We start from the raw sequence: 16,725 nt of genomic DNA, 5'->3' as shown, positions 1-16,725 counted from the left end.
GACTTCATAAAATTGCCCATCAGTTACACCAGAATCCAGGCACCTGGACATGGTCCGGTTGGCTCTGGAGTATCATATCTGCCTGGGGATGGAAAGTATTGTCATTCCTAGGTATAGCAGTAATGGTCATATTCAGTTGCTGCCTCTGTTTACAATGTGGCCCTGCGATTTGCGGCATGTGTGCTACCTCTTGTATTCCTAGTCCTAAGTCCCGTTCCAAGACAATTCGAGACGAGCAAATGATGCTATATGAACAGATAGATAGTATCATGAATATTGATGTTTCCTGATGGAAACGTAGGGCACAAGGAGGGAATGTGGAAAATTGAATTTTGCCTTGTTATATGTGCCTACGTGTTCCCCATCCTATGTTACATGTGCATGATCGATATGCATATATCCCCCTATGATCGATTAAAGACGCAATTATAGTTGTGTCCAACTCTAGTATGCCAGTGTTTAGTTCTCGTGAAAGCAACAAGTATTAGGCCTATGTTGCCACGTTTTACAGTGTGCACGTTAATTCACCGCATTGTCCCCGTTCCTAGGCCTCAAAGGGCCCGGACACCAGATTCAAGCTCCAGTCTCCTGAACCTACTCCGAGGAGCGATGCAGCCCCCACCTGCATCCCTGACCCTTCACTCACTTCCTGCCAAGCAGCGCGGTGCCCGGCCTGGCTCTGCCTGCCTGTCTGCCAAGAATATGTTATGCTTCTAGTTATCGGTCCAGCTTTCCTTCTTCACATTCCTAAGCTACTGAACCGCATCAGCAGTTCAGCTATAGTCTAGTCTTTCTGTCTCCATGTAAGAATTTCTGTATTAATATTCATGGAAGATTCATAGCACACGCAATACATGTAGAATATATGCATGCACCAGCCTTAGTGTCAAGTAGCCTTTGCCCTGATAACTTTTAGATTCTATCAACATGTACTCCAAACACCAGATACCAGATATGCTATAGGTACATGTCGTCCTGACACCGCAGACTTTAGTCTCCTCTTCTAGTGCAGAAGTCATAGCCCCCAGTTCTCCCTAGTAACACGTCATTGCCCGTTTGCGCGCACCACTAGGTTAAAGGTCCCAGCTGCTCAGGTAGCCCCCTCCATGTTTCCGCCCATTCATGACACTTCAGTGACGTTCTCATCACATGTCTACGTGCACGCCCTGTGCACGCCTTTTTTCACGCCCATGTCTTCTTATCTTACGCTTGTCACTAGTTACGCCTACTGTATGTAATGTAATAGAAATGTCTTACTATATATATGTTGAATTGTGATGAAACGGGTGCAGCTGCCTTCCTCTCCATTTTATTTCAGGCTGTCCCGTTCCAGTCCCTTCCCTTTTGCCTGAATAAAGCCTGTTCAACTCGGACACATCGGATCCTGCCTCTTATTTATTGAGCTATCTGTTATTGTTAATATATTCAAAAATAGTACCGATAATTAATTATTTATTTACCACAGTATGCTCAGACGTGAGTCCCTTGCTCACTTTGCCACTGGATTCAAGCAAGGCGGGCTGAAGACGGCTGTAATGCCAGGAACCGGTCCTCGGAAGCTTGTTTCCGGTCCAGGGAAGGCATGGCTTGGCAGTTCGGCCTGGACTGTTCCCATGAGGCACAGGGTCAGACTGATTTGCATATAGCCATGTCTGAACTGGGGTGGCAGAGTGGGCTAAAGAACGGTGATGGATTAAACCCAGATCTTTTGACTGGGTTTGAGTGTTTGATTGGTTCGGATGCTCCGTCCATCACCACCCCCTTTTGTACCACTTTTTGAAAGCTGGCATTTTCCTGACCTAAACTATTTGTCACGTGTAGCTTGCCTTAGGTCAAATGACTTGGTGTCGTTTACAGTTGAATTTATATAGGGACTTATAAATAAATTAAATATGCCAATCTGGTGTAAGTCAATTTTACAATGTTTGAAAGAGACAGCTCAAGCATTTTAGCACTGGTTACCCAGGGTAAATTGCACAGAGTCCTAAGTCTAACAAAAAAAAAATCATCAAAAAGCATAGGGAAAATGCAAAAAGTCTGGGGGAAGACCACCCTAAGGCTGAAGGTCTAACAGTAACAAAGCAGTGAGAGAAAACAGACTTAGAATTGAGTGCAACAATGCCTTTCAGTAGGAAAAGAATGTCAGAGTCCGATCAACCCAAAAAAACTTACTTATAACTTGCTGCCTAAATAGAACCATGAAAAACACATTATATCACAAACTGTTTTGTGAGTGGCACCACAAATGTATGGGTATGAATTGCAATAGCAAGATTATCACAAGGAGTAAGGCAATCACAGATAGTAATTGACAGAGGTCGAGAAGAATCCTCAGCATTACCTCAGACCCTCTTATTCCACACAATTCAATACCTACCTGAGAGTGCCCACATCCTTGGACAATATTGCTTAGAAATGTGATGATCTAAAAATATAAAGAAAATTGCTCTCCTAATTATTTGTGACTTCTATGCCTGTGTCACAAAAGTAGTGTAATTAAAGTATGTGCATAATGAATTGACATGTTATGTTAAGTTAAAAAAATGTGTTAAGCGCACGTTCACCAAACGGTTTCTTGGTGCTAAGCGGGATCAGTTGCACTTACAGTAGCAGGGAGTTTAATTGAAAGCTTGGGCGAATTACCATGTTTTAAGTAGTTTCCTTAATTGGATATAGGAAGTGGCTAAGCGCAATTCAGAGTGAAGGGAGATCCAGAATTGAGGTGCCAGGGTAGAGAATCTTAGACCTCCATGTTTTTTGCTTTTAAATACACAAGGGGTCAGCAGGTTCATGTTTGAAGAATGAAGGTCGTGGGAGGGGACATACTGCTGAATTTTGGAGGCAATGTAGGCCGGGCTGCGATCAGAAAGGGCTTTGTAGATCGTACAGCCTAGTTTGAAAAGGCAACGTTAGGTCACAGGGAGCCAATATAGGCTCTTCAACGGAAGTTTCACATGGTGAGACTTAGCTTGACCATAGACTAGCCTGGCGGCTTGGTTCCGCACCAATTGCAGCCGGAGTAGTTGGTAGGTTAGAATGAGTTAGCGTAGTCAATACGCGACATAACCAGGTCTAGGATGACTTGGATCAGGGCCTCAGTGGTTAAATATCTGCTTATTTTCTGAATTCTTCACAGGTAGAAAAAGCAAGCAGAGACCACTGAGCTTATCTGGACCTTCATGGTGAGATCATCGCTGATCACAATTCCCAGGCTTTTGACCGAGCTGACTGGGGGTGGGGGGGCACGCCAATGGTGGAGGCAAAAAACTGGAGTTTAAGGGATTTTCTGGGCCGCCTGTGAGAATCAACTCGGTTTTATCGGGGTTTAAATTTGAGTTGATTGATGTTCATCCAGTTGCTAATGAATTTCATTGTAGAATGAAAACTCTCCATAGACGAAGGGGATGAGTCAATGTTAAAGTCCAGCTGGAGGTCGTCAGCATAATTAAAGGTTCTGACTTCTCTCTTGCGAAGGGCCTTAATCAGGGGAAAAATATACAGATTGAAAAGAAGGGGCGATAGGGATGAACCTTGTAGAACCCCACAAGTTATTCTTCTTTTTGCAGCCAAAAAGCTGGCAAGGCGGACAGCTTGAAAACGATCACCAAGGAAAGAGGGGATGCACCTCAGCGAGGGGTCCCGGATCCCGGCGCATCCGACACGGTCGACCAGCAAATGGTGGTCGACCTTGTCGAATGCGGCCAAAAGATCCAGGAGCACCAGGGCTTGCGTGGTGTTCTGGTCAGCCCCCCTGCTTAGTTCGTCATGAGCTGTAAAAATGACAGATTCTGGTCTAAAGCCTGCTTGATGTGAGTCCGGGTAGTGATATTGCTCTACAAAGATGCTGAGGCAGTTGGCAACATGGGCTTCTAGGATTTTTGTCAAAAAAGGGCTACAGCGATATGGGGCAAAATTTACTAGGAGTTAAAGGACCGGTGTCTGTTTTTTTCAGAATTCGAACAACTTCAGCGCTCTTAAATAGATTTGGAACAATGCCTTTGGTAAGGGAGTTATGCAGGAGCAATATTGGGGGTTCTGGGCCATTTTGGAAAACTTCCTGATGGATGTGAGGAGGACAACAGTCCATTGGGATCCAGAGCAGACTTTTTTAGTAGGGAAAAAAGGCATCTTCAGTAGTAAGGGGAATTTGATCAAGCTAATGAGAATTTATGTGTAAGTCATGAGGATCTAACAGTGCGGTAGCCTTAGAAATACTAGATTTAATGGTGGCATTTTTGTCAATAACATTTTTATTAAGAGAATCGCATAGGGATTGTGACGGTGTGGGAGTTGCAGTGACAGGGTCTGGTTTGACAAGTTCATCTACTATAGTGAAGATGTCCTTGGCTTTATTAGTAGATTCTAAAATTCTGGTAGAAAAGTATTCAGATTTAGTCTTAAGGATGGCGCTTTTATATCCTTTGAGTGCGGATATAAAAGTGGCTTTTTTGTTGTAGCAGTAATCCAGTCTCCACTTGCGTTCAGTATGTCGCAAGGCCAGTTTCTCCGCCATCAAAATGTCCGAGAACCAAGGTTGAGGGTTGTGAGGCCTCTTAGTTTTAATTTTCTTCAGGGGAGCAATGTTGTCCCTGGCAGATTCCAGCCAGCCGTTGATATTTCCTGCCTCGGTGTGAGGAGATGCCGACTGACCAGAGGGTGCAATAGCGGCTAGTAAGGCGAGAGTTCTGTGTGTCTACCCGGCTCCAGTTTCTGGCCATGATATGGCCTGGGGGCAAAAGCTATCGAGGAGGAGTATTCGGGATGGAGAAGGTAATAAAATAATGATCCAATCATGTGCAAGGGGAAATTCGTAGATCAGTAATCTCTAAGTTAGAAGTCCAGACCTGGTCTAGGGTAAGTTCCCTTAATGTGGGTGGCTACCTTAATATGCTGGGTGTAGTTCATTCCCATTAGCAGGTTGATAAGTTCAACCGAGCAGGGGCTTTCCCGTACATCATTAGGCCACTAGTTAAAATCACCAATTATCAACACTCTAGCGTAATTTATAACCAATTCGGCAATTGCATTGCCCAGTACTTGCGGGAATGTAGGCATGTGGAGCGGAGGCCAGTAGAGTAAAGCACAAATGAAGGGGGAACGATTGGATTCAAACTTGAGTAAAAGGCTATCAACTGATGGAATACCAAGTGAGACTAGAGAGGTGAAATTGTGTTTCTGTGATATTACAGCTGCAACCCGTCCTCTGGCTTTATTCTCTGATCTATTAGTCTGGAGGATATAATAATTATCTGAGATAGCTGCTAGAATATCAGGACTGGACTCGGCCATCAGCCAAGTTTCCGACAGGAGAAGATATCAGGTTTGTCAGTATCTAGAAGATAGAAGTTCTCAATTCAATTCAATTTTTATTATGATTTGGAATTCCATGGAATTCCACATAAAATACAGAATAAAAACAGCTTTTTCATACAAAGCAAAAAGATAAAAAACAATTTCACAATTACACCTATCGATACAATATAATTAGCCTCGTAAATCTGGTTTACTGAAAAACATCAGTTGTTCAGATACATAAATTAAAACCTCATTTTCACTAAATTTCAACTGCGAGGGTAAGTAATCTAATACGTCACATTGAAGGGCAAAAGTATCATATCAATCGGCTTTTAGTTTAAAAATCATCGGTTATCAGCAAAGACAAACATTTCAAAAGACAATGGGTGTTAAAAAAGTTTTTTTGTTAGGAGATGAACTTGTCAAGAAGAGAATCAAAAAAAAAAGCAGCAATTATTTTCAACAGTACTAACTAAAGTGCTAATGCGTTAATTAAAGTGCAAATGTTTTACTAATACTTTGTAATGCAACACACATAGTTAATTAACATTCCCACAAAGATGATCTGAAGCAGTAAGGGTTGAATGGTGTTATTATTTTTAACGGTCTAACAAAGTGCCAATAGTGCTTCAATAAAATACTGATACAAAAAATGATTACACACAATATTTTTTAAAATATCTACAATTCACCCATACCCATTCATTTTTCTTTTAATAAACATTTAAAAATTCTTTAAAAAAGCAGAACATTTTAAAACACATCAGTTCAGATGGGGGGAACATAAGAAAATTGCGGGCCTGTTCTGCCGTTGCAATATTATACTGTAAAAAACCATGCCTTAAATATTTACGGCGAATTAGGTGGAGTGCCGGACACACTATCAGGACATGATTAAGGTCTTGTACACCGCCATTGCATAGATTACAGCGTCTTTCATTTTTGGGGATACCCTCCCAAGCACCTGTCACAATCCTCAAAGGAAGCATGTTCAATTTCAATAATAAGAGCACGCGGCGTGCTCCATGATACAGGTTCCAAAATACATATGGCTGAGGTTTTTTGACAATAAAGCTCCCCATAATGCAATCTAGCCTTCCATTCGCATTACATGTTTGCTGATCTCTTCTACTTGAGATCATATATATAGATTTTTAATAATAAGCTTTAGAGCTGATTTATCTAAACGGAGTACTTCTTCAAAATCAAGATCAAAAATACTTAAAGATTTTAAATAATTTCTAAAAATTACACTTTTCTTTAGCAGATTAACACAAATTTCCTTAAACAATGCAGCCCTTAATAGATTCTCCTGCCCATTCTGCAGAGCCTTACACCACCGCAAACACGCTGCCATTGAAAGCACATATGTAGAAGGGAGGCCAAATTCAAGTCTAAGAGCTGCAATGGGCGCAGAATAATTTAGATTACATATTTGGCGCCAGATTTTTCCTTCCACCTTCTCAAACATTGCCCACTCACCTTCATCTATTGTTTCAATTGCATAGTTTAGAGTCGGAGAAATCTTTATTTTATATACTGCAATAGTGTGAGAAAAATGTCTTTTTCCACATTGCAAGTAAAGGCGATTATTACCAGATGCTTGCGAGATGGCTTTACTTTTGCAATGGTCCAAATGTCTCTTAGCAGAGCACCTATTTGTAAAAAAAATTCCTAAGTACTGATAACATTTTACTATTTCCATTCTTTCATCTCCTAAAAACCATTTCAAGTTTGGTCTAACCTTACAGCCACTATGACTAAAAATCATCACTTTGCTCTTCGAAATGTTTATCTTTAAAAAATAATCCTTAGTATACCTGACCAATTCCGTTAATCGCCTCTGGAGTCCAATTGGGGTTAGATCCATTAATATTGCATCGTCCGCATATAGCAGACAGCTTATTTTTAGATCACCCACTTGTGGAGGATCCCCCTTACATTCCCCTAACCGGCTTGGTAGATCATTTATATAAATTGAAAAAAGCAATGGGGCTAATAGGCACCCTTGCTTCAGGCCATTATTAGTGGGAATTTTCTTTGAAAGGCCCTGAGTCCCTCCTAACAAGACTTGAGTACATGTTGATGAGTGGAGTGCTATTATTACTCTTAACAAGTCTCCAGGTATTCCCATAGCAAGCAATTTCCTCCACAGCGTCCCTCGGTCCACCCTATCGAACGCTGTGGAGAAATCAATAAATGCAGTATACAATGGGGACCTCCGACCCACAGGATATTTATCTATCAGGGTCTGCAGGACAGATATATTGTCTAATGCACCACTGTTCTTTCGGAACCCTGATTGTTCAAGAGGAATTAGATTATTTCCAAAAACCCACTCTTGTAGGTGTACCAAGATGCTTTTTGCAAATAGTTTTCCAGTTGCATCTAGAAGCGAAATTTGCCTGAAACTTGCCGGAGTGTTTTTTGGGCCCTTTTTATATAGCGGAACTATAATGCTTCCCTTCCAAGAGTAAGGGATGACCCCAAGATTGTAACAATGGGCAAACAGAGGTTGTAATAATTTTGCCCAATCGCCACTGTCATTCTTTATGATGGCCACGGGGACATCATCTGGCCCCATTGCCCCAGAATATCTTGCCCCCTTAATATATCCTTCAATTTCCTTCGTTGATGGGGCTTCGACATCACCTACCAATTGAGAGATTTTAGTAAACCCGTCATCATCTTCAGCCCCTGTATTTGTGGCATACAATAGAGATATATAAGTTGACCATTCTACTTCTGGAATTACCATGGGTTGGGATTTTAATACACTATCGCAATATTTGGCTATTAACGCCCAATATTTCCTGCTGTCCCCTGAAAGCGCCACTTCCCGGAGTTTAACCCATTTTTCACCTTCAGCAGCCCTACGATCTGCTGCTACTTTCCTTTTCCTGACCTGTTTTAATCTATATATCTCTTTTTGTCTTAGTGCTATAGGGTCTTTAAATTGGACTCTAATCAGCTCATTTATCTTTCTATTTAATATTTTAATGTCACTCGGCAGAGTTACTGAGGGGGTGCCTCTTCCGCTATGCTGCTTTTTGCCCAGCGCTTTTATTGCAATCATAACTTTTTCATATCCCACAATCACGTTCTCCCGATCAAGACCAGGTACAATATTTTTAAAAACCCACTGAAAATTCGGAAGGTTCTTGTATGACCAAAAAGTGCGACCATTATTTCGAGAATAGGATATATTATCATTCCTCTGATTCCAGAGTTCAGGCTTCTCGATACATATGGCTAGATTTACCGCCAAATGCCAAAACTTCGTTGGAACCACTTTGTATTACGAGCATGCCCCAAACAATTATAAAGACACAGCCATGTAATCAAGAAGGGAGTGGCCAAAAGCCCCATGAAAAGTAAGTGCTGCTGGTAGATCTTCTGCAAATCTACCATTTAATAAAACGAGGCCAAGCTCCCTGAGATTTTGCAAAAGTGAGAGGCCCCGTTTATTGGCTTTTAAATTGGGCGGGAATACAGAATCTGGTACACCAAACCTCCTCCAAATCCTCATTAGAAAACGCCAAAATAGAACTATTACTTATTTTAGCGTTAAAGTCACCGACCATTATTATACACACTCTGTCTTCTGAAGTTCTTGAGTTGATGCTTTACCATTGATCAGGTGTTTAAATAACAAATCGACGGTCCCTCCTGTCCCAGACATACAGGAGTATTAGGAGCTTTATGATGCTCACCATTATGGCAAAGGTAAGGCAATTAAAATAGTGACATGCACCAATAATAGAAATTATTGTTGATGATTCTTTAGGTTTTGAAGTACCACTGGTTTATCCTAGCTTTAATCGGGAATTTGATTTTTTTTTATATATAACTTAATGAAAAAAGTTCACTCTTCTTTTTTACCTTCACTCGTCTATATGTATTTCCCTGATTTGTGGCATTTACATGCGGCGCTAATGAGCTTCATGACAATTTTTGAATATTTTACAGGAATCTTAAGGAAATGCATGTGAAATGTCAAAAACCCAATCGCTTATCAGTGTATTATTTTCACTTAGTACTTTGCTCAATATTTTGAATCGTTTTTAGACATTATTTTGCCTATTTAATAACCTTGACTATGTAGGTCTTATAAAAGCCATCACATTCGTTGAGAAAACATGGGGCAGTTGTGAAATCATTTGCTTGACTCCAAAATGTTGTCTACTCATGGCTTGCGCCTCTGAATGTGGTCCTTCAGCCTCAAAGGTATCCACAATTAGATGATTTATTGCACGATCACAGCTCTGAAATCACCACTTTATCTAATAAAGACAAAATACTAGGTTATTCTTATTGAGAGAGTGGCATGTCCTTCACTGTCATTATCCGTGCAAAGTAGCAATTGTTTATGAATGTTGCAATAGGGAAACTGTATATCCAGGACAGAGTTAACAGTGGTTTGTTGAATGACAAAAGGGGTCATTAGAAGTTTAGCGATTAGGAGCACTTCTGTAAATCGTCAGTGCTTTACCCAGCAAACTATTTAGAGTAGGGTAACACTGTTTTCACACCCGGGCCAGTAAAACACTAATAATTTACAGAACTCTGATTCACTTCATTTTCTCTTTCATTACCTTAACTCTCTGCTGCTCTGTCTCATTTCTTTGTACCCGCTTATCTATTTTCTCTTACTCACTCCACCTCACCTCTCTCTCTCTCTACCACTCTATCTTTTATGTTTCTATGACTTTCCGCCTCTCTCTTACTCTCCACTCTTTCTGTAACTAACCTTCTCTTTCTAACTCTTTATCAGCCTCCCATCTCCTTCTCTACCTCACCTCTGTCGCTCTACGTCCTCTATGTCCTGTCTACACCTCATATATCTTCTACTCTACATACACCTCATTTCTATCTTTCACTCTGCTCCACTACTGTTTTGCCTGCATTACCTCACCTTTCTAACTGATTACCTTTACTACTCTCTTCTCCTACTGAATCAATTCTCTTTCTACCTAACTTCTCTTAATATATCACCCTTCTGTGCACCACACACCTATCCCTTTCTCTACATTTAGTTCTCACTGGCTTTCACTATGCACTCCACTCTAAAATCTTACCTCTCTTCCTGGATTTCTCTACCTATATACTCAAAAATCTTTATAGCTTGTTACTTGCTACCTCACTTATCCCTACGACAACTGTTTCTCTACTTCATCACTCTCACTCTACCCCCTCTCCTCTCCCATTATGTCACCTGTCTAACTATACTGTTCTCTTCACTAATCTGTCATTCTCTTATCGCCAGACTTCTACCATTTCCCTTACTCAACAGAGCAGGCAAGCCACATCATTTTGCAAATAGAAAGAAGTGACCGGACAAAACAGGGGTAAGGAATTCAGAAGAAAAATAGGAAATTTCACCAAGGGGATTGCGAAAATCCTCAGAGAAGAGCTTTGATTTTTACTGTTGCTTTGAGAATGGCAATCTCAAATGCTGATTTATTTATGATTACATATATATGAAAATGAAAGCTACAGTCAAAAGTGCTATGCGTATATCTCTTTGGCATGTATTTGTGACTCCAAATTTCAGACAATTTAAACTACGAATTCAAGGGCTAGGTACATATCCTATGCGTTAATAATGCACAATAGTCCACTAACCATCTTCCAAGTCATACTTATTTGTTCCATTACTGAAATGGGAGAAGGATGCTTGTTGGATACAGAATTGCACAAAAAATATTGTGCTCAAAATGTTTCAAGACTGACAACATTGAGATCCAAGAACAAAAAGAAATGAACTCATCAATGTTTGCTCACATTTTCTCTTATTATTTAACTGGTAGAATCCTGTTTTTTGTTAGATGCCTTGTCTTTTTTTTGCATGTCCAGTTTCTGGAAGTTTAATTTATACGCCAATATTACTTGGCCTTAAGTGGTTTGGAATTATGAGTAATAAATGTAAAGTTGTTCTGAACAAGCGCCCTCAAAATATGTCTTGCAGAGTAACTCAAAAATCCTTAAGATGCCACTGCCTTGTGTGTATTTTACACTATCATTTTCACTGCAGCTAAATGAGGCACTTGCCCTGTATGTTGTCAACCGTTGACAGCTACTGCCTGTGCTGCAATTCCACAAACCTAACAGACTTCTTTGCTCAGCCGTACACCTATTCTCAACCCCCCATACGCAGAACCAGATCCAGCAGCCTTCTCCTACCTTGCCCCTAAGGCCTGTCATGACCTGCCCCTGCACATCGGAGTCTCTCCTCAGTTCTTGAATGCCCTATTACTTACAGGTAATCTTCATTACTTCGGGTCCTATTGTCCTCGTCCCCTGAAGGAAGTCCGACCCCAAAGTCACCCCACACCCCAACGCACTGGCATCTGTCATGAGGACCACCGGGGGGGGGGGACTGCAGAGGCAGACCTCTGGTGAGATTGTCCGACAACGTCCACCAGCGCAGAGCAGGGAGGATCGAGAGAGACACAGGATCCTAGAGGACTTGGAATGAGGAGCACCCCCTATCTGCAGCAAGGTCTCTTTAATGAGCCTCTTAATCTGGGCATTTCCAACCCTTCTTACGCTGCCTGTAGCGTTCAGGAGAAGGCGAAGAAGAAGAAGCAGAGGAAGAGGAGGAGGACACATCAACATGCCTGCTCTTCTTGGCATGTTTATCCATGGCGACCAGGAGCTGGACCACAGGGAACAGGAAGCACAGCAAGCCAGAAAGACGACTGGCTGTAGAGGGTCACAGCCAAATAAGCCCACCAGAAGGACACTGCGCAGGAACCACAGGTCTCCAATAGTAGGCAGACTCCACAGTGGAAGGAGGCAGGAGAGAAAGCGAACCGACCCAAGCAGGTTTCGCCCAACAGCCCAACACACCGTAACACCAATGTGTACTACAGAGCAACAGCAGTCCCCAAGAAGAAACACAGCCACCAAAGAGCATAAACAGCCATCACAGGGAACTTGCACCGATATATATAGGAAAAAACTTCTATGTGGTACTTACAAGAGGGCCGGCAAGCACCCCAAGCCACCGCCGCCAGCTGCAAGTGCAGAAATGCCTGACTTCCTGTCCCAAACAAAGGAAGGCAGGCATCCCCTGGAAGGTAGCGCCCCGCCACACGGGGGCTGCCGCACTCCGCAGAGACCAGAGCAGGAACCGCCGTGCCCCCTACGTGCCCAGCAACCCAGGAGGCAAGGCAAAATACGCCAACAGCGGCAGAGATCCTCGACCAACACAGAAACCGCCGGATGTGTCAACAGGACTCCCCCCCAAGCCCGGCAGGGGGGAGACCAGGAAAACCAAATCAAATCCGGTGCCCTGGAGCAGGTAAGCCCCAGGAGCCTCCTGGCTCCTGGTGCTCTTCATGCTGTTGGAAGACAGAAAAAATGAACAGGAGGAATGCTGGGTAGAGTACGGTCATGTACTCCCAGTAGGGGGGGAGGGGTGTACCAGCATTCCTTCTTTTCTTTTTTCTGTTCGTGAGATAGATTATCTCACTTGCTAAGTATGAAGGAGATGAGGACAGGAGGGACCTGGAGGTAATTCAGGTAGAAACTGATGACCTGGCTCTTCACCTAACCGCAACCCTCGCTCAGCCCATACAGCTCCTACTTCAGCGTCCGAGTATCCTCCTCATGAGTTGTGTGTTATACAAATGCACAAGACACAACAGCAAAAGATAGAGACAATCTAATATGAAGGAAAAAGAGAAAACAGAGAATTCTCCCTAGAAATATCATTCCCAACCAAGAGGACATAGAAAAATAAATTAGTCACACGGAAATATTGATCCCCAAGTACGAGAAAGCCTTAGATAGCCCCTGTCCCCTTCAATTTTCAGTGCAGCAGATTTCAACTTGAAGTAGTAGTGCAAGTAACAAGCCAGGAGTCAACAGTAGGTGAAAACTCACTTCTCTTTTCTTGTGCAATACAAATCCTGGTGCTAATAATGGAGAAAAGAAAAAACTGAACATTTCTGTAAGATATGCTTAAAGTTATGGAAAACATAATATTCAAGATATCTGTTTCTACCTTAAACCATAATTTGTTAGAAAGCCAGCAGCAAATTTCATCCCATTAAGCTTGAATACAGGGGCATATCGCAAATATATGGACACTATTTGCAGCAAATACTGCCTGAATCCTCCCCTGCCCACATTACCAGACACTGTGGTGTACAATAGAGCATTCCAATAGTGTTATATTGTTGTTACTTCAACCTAGAGGATCTTACGTACGTGGACGATATAGCAAAAGCCAAGATGAGCATTGAGCAATCCACCACTTGCCCTACTTTAGGACACCATTTTGCAGCCAAATGTCTCCTGATCTCTTTTCCTGAACTCATTAAAGCAACTGTATAATCTCTGAATGTGAATCAGGTCTTCTGCTTTAAAGATTAAATCCAATAATTTATGCCCGCCCTCTATACTGATAGAATGGCAACATAGGAAATGAAGCATCTGGAGAGTTTGAAAAAACTTTTAGCAGGGAGTTAAAATTCACCTTGTAAATTAGAGAAGGAGTGGATAGTTTCAGATGAAAAGAATTGGCTGACAGTTTTTAAAACCAGATTATGTGATAAATTAAATCACGGAAAATAAGCAGAAAGAGATTCTTTTTGTAAAGTAATGTATAAGGGTGAGTTTGCCGTAGTTGCATTTTTTGTCCCAATCCATTCAAATGGATTAGGCATCCCGCACCATCTCAAATAGGACCCTCTTGAATTAATTACGATAAAATCCGGAAATGCACGTTCCCGCTTCTGTCCCAAACTTCCCTAATAAATGTGGCGCATTTTATTTTCACACTTCTCTGATACCAAGCAGTGGATACATTCCCCGAAGGCAGCCCACAAATATGGCTGGACATCCAGGAGGGCCCATTCACCCTCTTCTTTTGGTGTTTTTCGCCATTTAAAGACTTGTGTGACCAGTGCTTAGTTTGAGATGGTGGTTTCCGGTACTCGTCACCGGTACTTAACTGGAAGCCCCAGCACTTATGACATTCTGCCACATGGTAGGCTCTTTGCCTGATTTAGAGTGAGCTCAACAACATTTGTTTACTAATTGAATATATGTAAAAAAATACTAATACCTGCCGCCCTTGCTAATATTATTGCTGTGGCCCCGAAATAGTCTGAATTGCCACACTTGTAGGAGTGTAATGGTTAGTAGCTGGTTGGGTGCTGTCATTGGTAGCGCTGGCAAGGGCAATGGGTGGTGCAGCCTGCAGTGGCCTCCTAATGAGGGCCTTGGCACTTAATTTTTCTTTTTTTTACAAATTAAGCACTTTGTTTAATTTCTCTTTTTTTTTTTTCTTAAGCACTGTGTGTGCCTCTCCGATACCACCACAGCAAGCTACCAATTACAGAGTACAACCTCTTAAAACAGGAATTGGGAATGTATAACACAGAACAAATGGAGAAACTTCGGGGACATCCGTTTTAGTAATAATACATCTATGGATGAGAGATGTGGGCAGCTGACGATACAGTTTCATCAGTGCAATAGGTGTAGAGAGCAAAGCCTGAAGCGTAAAGACTTCTTGCATATTGCAAGAAATGTCGATTCAGAGATAAGTTTTAGGAGTAGTCACAGGGGATTCTGGAGCAGTGATAGGATAGTTCAATAAATAATTTGTGTTTTAGTCTTATATATCCTGATATCTTGCCAAACTCTAATCCCTCCTGCTCAATGATGTTTTCTCGGTAGTGTTCTGTCTCTATTCTGCTACAAATACTAAAGATGTGCAAGTTATGTCATCCTTTTTAAAAACAATTTCTCCCACTTTTTTGCTTCATTATTCTTTATAGCTCTAATGCTTATTAAACATAACATAACGTAACGTAACTAAACGTAACATTACATTCACAGCCAGGCAGTTTACTTTCATTGTTTCGCTGACTGAACTAGGCACATACATCACTGAACATTGTCATGGCAGCGCCATGTATGAGTTCAGCCCCCCCATGCAGCACCCCTTACTTCTGAATGGACCAAAATATTTTGTTCAAGCGGAGCCCAGTTTTAAATATTTGGAGACCGCTATTCTACTATGATGATGGGACGATCCTTATAAAATACGTATACCTTAATCCCTACAGGGATAATGAGATGGACAGAGGCCATGCAAATAGTGATGGAGGAAGAGAGACAATTGGAGAGTGTAGCCGACAGACAGACAGAAAAACAGGCTGACCTGCACCACAACGCACATACACACAGAAACAAAGTTATTGGAACAGTTTGCTTACAAGTGTCTAATGCTTTCTGATCTTGCTTGGATCTTACTTTTTAAAACTAATTTCAGTTTATATGAGATTTCATTGTGATCCATAGATGTGCTGTCCAAGACACAGTCAAGAAAATCAAATGTTTTTAAATTAGTTCTTGTGACTGCTTATGGTAATGTAGCAATAACACAAATCTGGTTTTCATTACAGGGTGTTTGGTGCTGCGATATTACTCACTGCCACACTCAATATGCTGATCCCCTCTGCAGCTAAGGTGCATTTTGGCTGTGTCATCTTTGTCAGAATCTTACAAGGACTTGTGGAGGTAAAGTACTGAAATGAATCTAATTAAAAATTGAAAAATATAGTAATGTAATTTGCGTTCCACGTGAAATAGACATTCATGCTTGTGACTAAATCCAGAAGTGAGTCGAGCGAGTCTTCATCGCTTTATAAGTCCACTGAAGGGGTATATGAGTGCATTTATGAAAGTGTAGGTGAAAATATGCTGTGAAGTTAAAATGAATACATTTTAGTTGTATGACAGAGCTATCGGCATAATAATCGCAACACCTACAGCTTGCGAGATGTATGCCTTAATGATGGCACTAAGCACAGAAATGCACGCAGATAGTTTATTTTAATTCAGATTCTTCTGACAGTTCTTACAACGAACCCCCGTGGATTTGGTCTTTCTGACAGAAAACCTTCATTAGGTCTCGTTTTTCACAGCGCATGCGCTGCATGCGCTGTCTCAGCGAGACTAAAGTAATCTCTATATTGGCTTCACCTCCATGTAATTTCTCCTGCCCCTCGTGATTGGTTTAAGTTAGGCATTGCTGTTGTTTTCTTGATTTCTATTGGCTGTTGGCCCTGTGGTCACTTCTGTGTAGTCCCGAGGCAGCGGCACCTAACTACAGTTTCACTCCGCTGGCACTTAATTGCCTGCAGTGTGCCATCTGGTTGGGGGCGTGGCCCCCTCCTCCCCTTCGTTCCGTGCGATCGCTTGTTTTTTTTCTTCCATGTTCTGTAGCTGAGAGGGTTGAAATGTGCGCTCCTGCTCAACAGATTGCTCTGCCCTGTCTGCCCTTTGACCCCTCCTTCACAAGGCAGCTGGTCTGATCCAAGATCAGTGAGTAACTTTGCACTTAGCACCTCGTAATGCAACAATGCAGAATTGCTTAAGAGTTTAAAAATTCTACACTCTCCTCCTAAA

At 41.8% G+C, this 16,725-nt stretch overlaps 1 protein-coding gene across 1 annotated transcript in view; it reads left to right on the top strand.

Annotated features, from left to right (window-relative positions):
- The window catches only part of SLC17A6 (solute carrier family 17 member 6), a 355,936-nt gene that overhangs the window by 161,785 nt on the left and 177,426 nt on the right, over positions 1 to 16,725 (top strand). The window contains exon 4 of the mRNA XM_078684218.1: positions 15,720 to 15,834. Within this exon, the coding sequence (XP_078540344.1) occupies positions 15,720 to 15,834 (115 nt within the window). The remainder of the gene's footprint in view (positions 1 to 15,719; positions 15,835 to 16,725) is intronic.

This window comes from Lissotriton helveticus, chromosome 3_2 (genome assembly GCF_964261635.1).
Source record: "Lissotriton helveticus chromosome 3_2, aLisHel1.1, whole genome shotgun sequence".
NCBI lineage: Eukaryota > Metazoa > Chordata > Amphibia > Caudata > Salamandridae > Lissotriton > Lissotriton helveticus.
This window is presented reverse-complemented; position numbering and strand designations above follow the sequence as displayed.